Source organism: Nothobranchius furzeri, chromosome 5 (genome assembly GCF_043380555.1).
Source record: "Nothobranchius furzeri strain GRZ-AD chromosome 5, NfurGRZ-RIMD1, whole genome shotgun sequence".
Lineage (NCBI taxonomy): Eukaryota > Metazoa > Chordata > Actinopteri > Cyprinodontiformes > Nothobranchiidae > Nothobranchius > Nothobranchius furzeri.
The window spans coordinates 60,326,806-60,336,927 of record NC_091745.1 but is presented as its reverse complement, the minus strand read 5'-3'; the positions used below and the strand labels follow the sequence as shown (position 1 = coordinate 60,336,927).

General features: G+C 40.5%; 2 protein-coding genes across 5 annotated transcripts; both read left to right on the top strand.

The window, feature by feature from the left end:
• Window positions 1–1,213: 1,213 nt before the first annotated feature.
• On the top strand, window positions 1,214–4,447 carry etsrp (ETS1-related protein). Of its 4 annotated transcripts, none has more exons than XM_015949668.3 (8): window positions 1,214–1,338; window positions 1,477–1,565; window positions 2,496–2,582; window positions 2,660–2,737; window positions 2,808–2,936; window positions 3,029–3,265; window positions 3,530–3,648; window positions 3,935–4,447. In XM_015949668.3, the coding sequence occupies exons 2-8, from the start codon at window positions 1,484–1,486 to the stop codon at window positions 4,220–4,222; spliced, it is 1,020 nt and encodes a 339-aa protein (XP_015805154.1). In that variant the 5' UTR covers window positions 1,214–1,338; window positions 1,477–1,483; the 3' UTR covers window positions 4,223–4,447. The 4 variants fall into 4 exon arrangements, with proteins under 4 accessions (XP_015805154.1, XP_015805153.1, XP_070407919.1 ...); XM_015949667.3 differs by having other exon boundaries at window positions 2,463–2,582; XM_070551818.1 differs by lacking the exon at window positions 1,214–1,338 and having other exon boundaries at window positions 1,352–1,565; window positions 2,463–2,582.
• A 964-nt stretch (window positions 4,448–5,411) lies between these two features.
• pycard (PYD and CARD domain containing) lies at window positions 5,412–9,914 on the top strand. The gene is made up of 4 exons (XM_015949669.3): window positions 5,412–5,771; window positions 6,971–7,018; window positions 8,625–8,672; window positions 9,550–9,914. The coding sequence occupies exons 1-4, from the start codon at window positions 5,519–5,521 to the stop codon at window positions 9,807–9,809; spliced, it is 609 nt and encodes a 202-aa protein (XP_015805155.1). The 5' UTR covers window positions 5,412–5,518; the 3' UTR covers window positions 9,810–9,914.
• The last annotated feature ends 208 nt before the right edge of the window (window positions 9,915–10,122 follow it).

Below are 10,122 nucleotides of genomic sequence, written 5' to 3'. Positions count from 1 at the left end.
GTGTGTGTGTTTATAGACCATTGTTTGGTCCAGATCTTTTCTTTTCTTCCTCCACTTCATTAGCTGCTCCTTCAGCTCCACCCGCTGCGGGTCTCTGGGTCCCAGTGAGACCATCAAGAGCTCAAACTGGTTCCAGTCCCTCCCAAACAAAGAAAACTAAGTTTCAGCAGCTTCGTGCTCTGAATCAGGAAACCCGCCCGATTAAAGGGATCTCACTGGTTCAAAACTTTTATTCAAAGCCAAACTAAAACCTTTTCTTGATTTTGTCGAACTAAACAGGATTTATTTTAGTCAAAATGTCACGAATCTTCTCCAGATTGGGCAATAACAGCATCTATAATAATAATAATAATAATAATAATAATAATAATAATAATAATAATAATAATAAGTCCATAAATGTTTAAATGTTTTGTTTTCATGTTATCTTTTGAATTAATTAAAGTAAAAATTTTAAGACTATTTCAATTTAACATGTATTTTGTTCACTTTGACAGTTTTTTTAGAATTCTGAGACTTTTTAAGTCTGTTGGTGAAACTTTTGACCTTCAAGTCTGATAGAAATGCTGAAATTTGTCATCTACAAACCTATAAAGTCTGTTAAAATAAACTGCAAAATACATTTTCTTTAATTGAAAACTGAAGACAATAATAAAAGCAAGAAAAGAGAAAATAAAGAGCATTTGGTGAAAAACGTTTGATCAATTATATTTTTATGTGGTTATCTAAATATTTTTGTTTTTCTTCATAAATAAACAAACGTTCTGGTTTTATTTTTTTTAATACTAAAATAACTAAATCTTTAATCTTTGTGACTTACTTAGGATTGCTGAACTCTATTTAAGAACAATTCACTGATTTTATCATTTCTAAAAATCTAAACTTGTGATTATTTACCAGCTGTAATTAGCTGGTGCGTTCTGTCAAACCTTTTATTTTAGTATATAATATTTTTGTTTCAAAATATGTTTTGTAAGCAGAAAATCTGTTTATTTTTATTGTTTTTTAATCAGAAACAGTCTGGTTTGTCTGGATCTGGTTCGGTCCTGCAACTAGTTCGGTTCTTATGAATGAATGTCTTGTGTCTTTGAGGGGGGGGGGGGGTGATTGCGTCACAATTTGTTAAACAAACCTCGGTTCCGCAGGTCACGACGCACGCGCCCCGCCCACCCGCCTGCGTGCTTATAAAACCGTACCGGACCCCCAGCCCGCCGACCGAACCAGACCCAGCGAGCAACAGCAGAGTTCTGCACCAGGAACGTTTTTGGACGGAACCGCATTTACCGGGAAGAACTAATCAGAACCGGAGACAAAAACAGGAAATATTTCAAATTAAAGGTTTGTTTTGTCGTTTTATTTTGAAGAGATCAGTGCTGTTTTGGTTCGGACCCAGCAGAACTTATAGGACCGAGCAGAACCTTCATCCCCCTGGTTCTGACTCATAATCAGATATTGTGCTCATCTGAATTCCACCAGAGTTGAGATGGAGATCTGTCACACTGGATACTACACAGAAGAATTCAGCTCACAGGAGGTACCGGCTGGGTTCGACTTTGGATCTTTTGGTGAGTTTGGACCTTCGTGTTCTGCTGAGTGAAGGAGGTTTCTGTGTGTCTGACCAATTTCCTCTGAGCTCCAGCAGCTGGAGGCCAGAGGAAACATCCCCACTAACCATCATCACATCTGTCAGAGGTTCCTCACTGAGACCTTGACACCAGAACCGGGTGTGGTTCTGGAGGGTGGGATGATGCAGGGAGGAGAGACTGGGTGGTCAGGTTAAAGTCTCCTCTCTCCGTCTCCGCTAATCCTTTCCTCCAGACTTCCTCCTCCAACAGATTTAGAGTCCATCACTCCTCTGTCACACTCCCTCCGCTGGCGTTTCCTCCTGCTCTTCCTCCCCCTCCCAGCCCAGTTTCCTCCCAGCCGGGTCCATCGTCCTCTGAGCTGAACAATCCAGAACTCTTAACCCACCACTTACTCACAAACCCGTCTTGTTAGTCAGCTTTGATCAACCTTCAAAGGCTCCGAGGCTGAAATCAGAGAGGACAGGGATCCAGAACCCAATCTGGTTCTGGTTTTAAACATCAAGTTAGTCTTTTTTATCCATTTGGGTTCGTGTATGAATCAGTTTTATTCCTAAACATTCTTGTGTTTTTTAGGGCCCAGTTTGGGGTCCTGACATTCACTTTCAGAACCATCAGCTGTTTTTAAGATCACAGACTCGGATGTGTTGTCTGACATTAAGAATTTAGTTTAAAACTTGTGATGAAGTCAGATTTTTCCTGTGACCCCTGAAGGCATCAGTTGACCTTCATGATGCTTTGCTGCAGGAGATGGTTAGATCTTCGCGTGTTGTGACCAGAACCCAGAACCAGCTGGTTCTGAACCTCCAAGCTGGTTCTGGGTTCTAGACGGTTCCTAACCAGCATGAGCCTTCTGACTCTGTTGTGTCGAACCTCCAGACCTCGCTGGTGAAGACCTGTCTTTTCTGTTAGACAGTACCGTTTCTGGACAGAACCAGTACGCCGTGGACAGCAGCTACCCAGAACCACCCAAATCTTCTCACCTTCATGACTCCAAAGGTAAGACTTCCAGTATCCTGTTGTCAGGAGTTCCACAGGGCTCCTGGTCTGGTACTTATGGTTTCTGTTCCTTCCAGGGAGCTGCAGTGACACGGACCTCTTCAGCCTGAACTCCTGTCAGGACTTTAACTGGTGGACCTCCTCGTACTCACACGGTGAGTCCAGGACTTCTACTCAGACATTTTCCGGGGTTTTTGTTTTTCTTGACGTTCTCCTGGTGTTCAGATGGACTCTCTGTGGACCAGTCTCAGACCGGGTACCAGGAGAATCTGCAGACCTACCAGAACCTGCTGCCCCAGAACCGGCAGTTCAGCCCAGCTGTGGAGGGCAGCCACAGTCCCTTCACATTAAAGAGTAAGACCTTTGACCCCCCTCAACACACACACACACACACACACACACACACACACACACAGCTGATCCAATTAACCTTTGGTGTTTTCCAGCTGAACCAGATCAGAACTTCTACGACTCAGACGGACAGAGACAGACGTCATCCTTCTGGTCTGAATATCCATCATCCAGCTTCACCTCCCCTCCCCACCCACCTCCACCCTCCCGCCCCTCAAATCCCACCCCTCAGTCCGCAGAGCACTTCTGTCCCCGTGTGGCCAAACGGAAAACCATCGCCCCTCAGAGGTCGGACAGAGATGGTCCATTGCCCGGAATGTCCGCTTATCCAGGTCAGAATTTTGACTCTTTAACATCCAGTCCAAGAATAAATAAGAGTTAAATTTTATTGTAAAATTAGTTAAATTATAAATATGTTAATATGAATGTAAAAGTGTTAAAATATGATGATGATTATCTTCAAATATTATTTTTAAATGTATGGTTTTAATCTGATTTGGGAACCAAACATTCTCCACCAGGAGGTTGACCCGATGACAAAAAGGTTGATCACCTAATACTGAACTGAATTTATTAATTATTTCCTAATTGTTCAGGTTCTGGCCCGATCCAGCTGTGGCAGTTTTTACTGGAGCTGCTTCTGGACTCGGCCTGCAGAACGTTCATCTCCTGGACCGGAGACGGCTGGGAGTTCAAGATGTCAGACCCAACAGAGGTGAGGATTAAAACCCTGGTTCAGGTCAAAGGTCACAGCTCTGAACCGCCCAGCAACAGCAGACCTACAGTCAGTCAGGAAATTATGTTTGTTTAGTAAAATTATTATTGTAATAGACTTAAGCGTTTAAGTGAGATTTTGTGCTCATGAACTAGCTGATAAAACTGTGATTTTTTTCCCTTAACTAATTTAAATTTTCAGTTTAGCAGTTTGAATCCTTATTATGTTGTTAAAATAAACTTTCCTGTATTCCTTTTGAATGTTGAACTGTGTTTTTTCTGCCCAGGTGGCCAAACGCTGGGGTCAGTGCAAGAATAAACCCAAGATGAACTACGAGAAGCTGAGCCGTGGCCTACGGTACTACTACCACAAGAACATCATCCACAAGACGGCGGGCAAACGCTACGTCTACCGCTTCGTCTGTGACATGCAAGGCATGCTGGGAAAAACGGCACAGGAGGTTCTGAGCAGTCTGAACATGTTGCCCACAAACTCTGAGTCGTGGCAGCCTTCAGGGGTCACAGCAGGGGTCACAGCAGCCGAGCAGGGCAGCGGGATGTGGGCGTCGCAGTAGGTCTCAGGACCCAGACACCTGAGAGAAACCCGGTTCTACAGATGAGACAAGGAACTCATTTCTTCAGGTTAAAGGAACCAAAGAGTTGTCATCAAGGGCTGATTCTGCAGCAGGAAACTCGGATGCTGCATTTCAGGGAAAAATAATCATCATAAATCCATCAAACAGTTGTGTTTTAGAGACACATGGGTGACTTTTCTCAAATAAAACTTTTACATCATGAAATTAATTTCCCATGAAAGTCGATTAAAGCTCAGGAGCTCATGAGGAGTTCTGCGGGAGTTAGAAAGCACTACAGACCTGCTGCAGCATCTGCAGGAGGACACTTTGTAAATAATGTTTATAAGAACACATGTAGAGTTTTGTGCATTTATTTTATTATGAATATTTTTAGACAAAACTCATGTCTACCTCCATGGCTGCTGAGATTAACAAACAGTTTCCAGCCACTCCCACTGAAGGCTTAACTGATTTATGATGTTTATCTCTAAATAAATTCCTTAAACAATCTTGAAAGCGTGTACTTACTATTTTGGGTCAGCAGGAGGCAGCGTTGAGTCATTTACTGTTATATTAATGACCGACTTTCTGTTCTCAGCTCATTTAGAATGCAGAATGAAATCATTCATGATCGTTCATCCATACTGTAGTTTTAAGATTAGAGCAAATGAATTTTATTCGGAGAGAGCGAGAGAACATTTTAAACACTTATGTTGTATTTTCCCAGTGACCATGAACGCGTCCTCCTTCCTTCCAGCGCGCGCTAGGATATATGTTATATATTAGGTATCTATGTCGATGGTTAGGACAAACGCCGATAGAGAAGGGTCTGCATCAAACCAGAGCTATAGAAAGAGAACCTGCCTGGAACAAACAAATTGGTCCAGAACCTCTTCATGGAGCATCTGCAAACATCTGGATCCAAAACCACACGTGGGTGTGTTTATGATTAGGCTCATGACTGAATATCTGATCCATTTCTCTGATTTCATTGCCACTGACATTGAATGTATAACATGCAGGCTGGTGAAAACACTTCTATTTTAATAAAATGTGCATATTAAAGTAAATGTAAAACCTTCAAATGATTCTTTAGGTTTTTATCTAAAGAATTAGAAGAAGCCAAACAAGGGATCAAAATAGAACAAACCGGTTTCCTAGCTTCATGATGCTCACTGAATGTAGCTACATATTTCCGACAGCTCATGAACGCATCACCAGAATCGCTGCGGAGATCGGATCTGATCCGAGAACAGCAACAAGCAGAACTTTGCTTTATATCTGATCCTGTGAGAAATGGCTCCTAAAACACCAAAGAGGATTCTGTGGTCCGCCTTGGAGAATCTGTCCAAAGAGAACTTTGAAAAGTTCTGCCACGCGCTGGTGGACCGTCCACAGGACCCGCGCGTGCGGAGGAACCGAGTAGAAGGCAAAAACTTCCTGGATGTTGCAGATGTGATGATCTCCACTTTCACCGGGATAGAAGCGCTGAAGGTCACCGAAGAGATCCTCAGAGACATCGGCTGCAGTGAAGACGCAGACGAACTCGGTAAGCGTCTGGACAGATGTTTTTTTTAAACTAACACTAAAGCCAGAACAGCTGGGTGTTTATCAGTTAACCTGATATTTACTTTGATCTCACGGAACCTTCTTGTTTAGTTGTAAATCTACATTTTAACACTCTACGGTCTTTTATTTGCCTTTAATAGGTTTACTTTCAGTTTCACTGTGTGGTGGTGGTGGGGGGGGGGGGGGATGAAGGACAGGGATTAGAAAAAAACGTAAGAAATGAAATAAAAAACTATTAAGAAGTAGGTTGAGATTTTTCTCGCTGTGTTTTCATCGAGTAAATAACAGACCGAGTACTTTTATTGGTTTTCTGGCTACTCCTGCTGCAACATCTGTATCAGAACCAGTCTATAATCAGAACGCAGGTAGCCTACTTCCTTTACCTCTTCAAAATAAGAGTCTTAAACACATACTTACCGTAAAACAAGTGAAGCTTATATAGAATAGTTTGCGTTTGCTGGAGATAATGTTTAATGAACTATTCTTAAAAAGAAAAACATTTAAATAAACTCTAAATATAAAGAATAAAACTGAAATAAATTGTAAATTGATTCTAGTCAGAACCTGAAACAGGACCAACAAGATCAGCAATACATCTGCTCAGATGTTTTATTAATTTGAGGGGTTCAGCACTTTTTCTGTCTGGTCTGAAAAAAACAACAGGAAAAAATGAAAACAAAATTCATGTTTAATAAAACAGATTCTTTAGAATTAAACAGACCCAAAGAGTGGATCTGAGTATTAGTTCAGGTGAACATAAGCTAATTAATACTAGGATGCTGATACTTTATCAGCATTTTAGATAATTTAAAAGTTTTGTAATAATAATAATAATAATAATACTTTTCTTTGCTGCCTGAGCCCCTTATCTCCTTCAGGAAGTCAAACTTATGCTCAAGATGACTTCATTTCTGAATTTGGTGCCTACACATGGTGTTATGTAGTAGTGACACCACAAGCAGGAAAATCTGATCATATAAGAAGTTTTATAAACAACAGGAATGGAAAGAGGCTCAAAACTGAGCCCTGAGGGATGCCATGATCCGATCACTAATAATACAAAAGATCATCAGCATCAAGAGACATACTAGTAGTGTTTCACAGCGAGAGTCATGTGACATTTCAGCAGCATCTTTATTTTGGTTTAAAAAATCTAATTGTGTGTCTTTGTTATTTTAGCATCTGAAGCTGCAGCTTTACGCTCATCAGCCCCCGACTCCACTAATGGTGAGTTATTCTACTGTATCTATCATATTATGGGATGTTAGGGTCACTCAGAAGAAATAAGTAACAGAGGAGATGTCAAGATTTAAGTCTAAATGTTGATGAAATTATTTTGAGATAAAAAACTAACCAGCACTGCTACAGACACCTGTTACCCATAATGCGTTGGGGCTGGTGACTATATTCAGTTATACTTTATACACCATAGCCTGCATATGGATCAGAATACATACCATAATATTCTAGTTTTACCCATCCCTGGCAGGTTTGTTACCTGCAGATTTCAGGGAGAAAGGATCCATATTGGTCCTGGTCCTGCCTCTCCTTGTGTCTGGGTGACATAATGAGACATTTGACTTTAGGAAAAGGGGGACACATCTTGCTTTACCTACAGAGTGGTGAAAAAGACACCACTAGACCCCATTTGTCCTGTTTTGTTTTATGTCACAATTGGGTTCACCCCCAAGATGCTATCTACTCAGCTGAGTCCCAGCTAGAGTTGTTTCTTTTAAGCCAGAGCCACACTGACTGTCCCTTTCATCAGCTCTGGAGAGATCCATCACCATCCGCTGATCATGCTGGTACCACACATCAAGCTCGTGTGTGTGTTGTAAATCTGAATCCCACCTCGACAGATCAAACTTGTTGTGATTCAGCTGCAAGTTCAGTGTACCTCTGTATCTTGCACTCATTAACCTCCTCCACTGCATCCTCCCAAGGTACAGTGAGCTTGATGATGTAAATGGTTTTAAGAGCCACTGACCACAACACAATGTCAGGTCGTGGGTAGATGCAATCTCAGGTGGAAACCAAAGTCTCTGGCCCAGATCCACCAGCTGTTTCCAATCCTGCGTACCATCCAGCTGCCCACAGTCCCTACCATTGGACAATAGATGTAACACTCAGGTTTAGAGTTCAGCAGTTTTTCTGTCCAGTCTGGAAAAAAGCAGAACAATTCAAAACAAAATTCTTGTTTAATAAAAAATATCCTTAAGAAAAACCAACCCAAATAGTCAATCTGAGTATTAGTGCAGGTGAATATCTGCCATTATTACTAGGATCATTTTTAATATGTTATGATACAGGAAGTCAGTCATAAATAATACACACTTAACCAAAACTTTTGTTGATTAAAAAAACATTTTGTAAGTTTATTTTGCTCCTTCAGCTAGTTTTCTCCTTCAGGAAGTGAAACTGCAGCTCAAGATGACCGAATTTCTGAGTATGGCGCCCCCACAAGGTGTTACGTAGTGGTGACAAGCAGGAAAATCTGTTTATTCTCATTTTAATGACAAACTTACTGATTGGACCTAGAGACTCGTTTATCTCTGTGATCGTTTCACTCATTAATATTTTTTTATTTCAATCAGGGAAGTCAGTTGGTGTCACTTTAACTCAAACTTGTTTTATAAGGCTTATAAACAGCAGGAATGGAATGAGGCCCAAAACTGAGCCCTGAGGGATGCCATGATCCGATCACTAATAATACAAAAGATCATCAGCATCAAGAGACATACATAGTAGTGTTTCACAGCCAGAGTCATGTGACATTTTAGCAGCATCTTTATTTTGGTTGAAAAAATCTAATTGTGAGTCTTTGTTATTTCAGCATCTAAAGCAGCAGCTTTACGCTCATCAGTCCTCGACTCCACTAATGGTGAGTTATTCTACTATATCTATCATATTATGGGATGTTTGGGTCACTCAGAACAAACAGAGGAGCCCAGATTAAAATTTAAATGTCGATGAATTAAAGCTATAATAAAATGTTTACAGCCTTTATTTTGAGATGAAAAACTAATCAGCACTGCTGCAAACACCTGCTACCCATAATGCCTTGGGACCAGTGGCTTTACACAGTTACACTTTACACCCCATAGCCTGCATTTGGATCAGAAAACATACTATGGTATGTTCATGTTCATATTCATGTTTTGCCCATCCCTGCCAGTTAGCTGCAGATCTCAGGTTGGAGAATCAGGGAGAAAGGATCCATACTGGCCCTGATCCTGTCTCTCCTTGTGTCTGGGTGACATATCCAGGTATTTGACTTTAGGGAAATGAGAACACATCTGTGCTTTACCTATGAGTGGGGTACCCAATGTTTCATCTTATGTCAAAATAAAACTTTTTAGAATATGGTAAATAGCTTGTGTTTGTATAGCACCTTTTACAACCACCTAAGGTGCTTCACAACACAGTCATTCACGCATTCACATGAATGAATAAGATAGATTAGCCAAGAAAACCTGCCACTATCAAATGGTTTAATTTTCACAAGATTATAAACACACTGTATACAAACTAACCTGCTTCTGTGTACAAAAGTGACACGATTGTAGCTTGTTTCTATCCAGATTTTAATAATTTTATATCAATACTTTAATAAAAATCCTAAAAACAAACCAGTATGCTTCTATTCTACATAAATGATGCAGATTTGCTTTGGTTGAACTCTTCTCTACTTTAAATAGCTTAGTTCCGAATAACAGTAGTAACGGGGACTAAGCATCTATTTGGTTTGTATTTTTCAGAGGAACATTTTGTGGACAAACACAGAAACGAGTTGATCCAGAGGGTGAGCGTCGTTGGACCCATCCTGGACAAGCTTTTAATGGAAAAAGTGATAAACCATGAAGTTTATGCTGAGATCCATTCTAAATCCACCAACCAGGCCAAGATAAGAGCGGTCTACGATGGTCCTCTGAGAGCTGCCAGAGCCTGCAAAGATATCTTCTACATAATCCTCAAAGATCTGGAGCCTTACCTCATCAGAGACCTTGAAGGAAATTAAATACTGAAGTGAATTTTCTTTTTAAACAAAGAGCACAGAATGTATGTGGAAAACATTCTTTTCATAAAATATTTTCATTAGATTCAATAAAATGTTTTAACACTATCTTTTGTTCTAATTTTAATAAAAAAACTTGATGCCTGATTAGATCTTTTCATACAAAAGAATGAAAACTTTTATAATAACAGACAAGAAACATGTTTCTACTTTCTAAAAAGTGAGCATCTGTAAACCAGTAACGTGGGGCAAGCTGTTTTAAAATTATATTCAGTCAGTAATGTGAACGTTCCTCAGACACAAAGCAGGGTGTTGG

What these genes read in the sequence shown, in the direction of transcription:
- etsrp (XM_015949667.3), top strand. Translation starts at nt 1,484, where the DNA reads ATGGAGATCTGTCACACTGGATACTACACAGAAGAATTCAGCTCACAG. An exon ending in CAGTCCCTTCACATTAAAGA is followed by an intron (nt 2,937 to 3,028) that starts GTAAGACCTTTG and finishes GGTGTTTTCCAG; the next exon opens with CTGAACCAGATCAGAACTTC. An exon ending in CGGAATGTCCGCTTATCCAG is followed by an intron (nt 3,266 to 3,529) that starts GTCAGAATTTTG and finishes CTAATTGTTCAG; the next exon opens with GTTCTGGCCCGATCCAGCTG.
- pycard (XM_015949669.3), top strand. Translation starts at nt 5,519, where the DNA reads ATGGCTCCTAAAACACCAAAGAGGATTCTGTGGTCCGCCTTGGAGAAT. An exon ending in TGAAGACGCAGACGAACTCG is followed by an intron (nt 5,772 to 6,970) that starts GTAAGCGTCTGG and finishes TTGTTATTTTAG; the next exon opens with CATCTGAAGCTGCAGCTTTA. An exon ending in AGTCCTCGACTCCACTAATG is followed by an intron (nt 8,673 to 9,549) that starts GTGAGTTATTCT and finishes TGTATTTTTCAG; the next exon opens with AGGAACATTTTGTGGACAAA.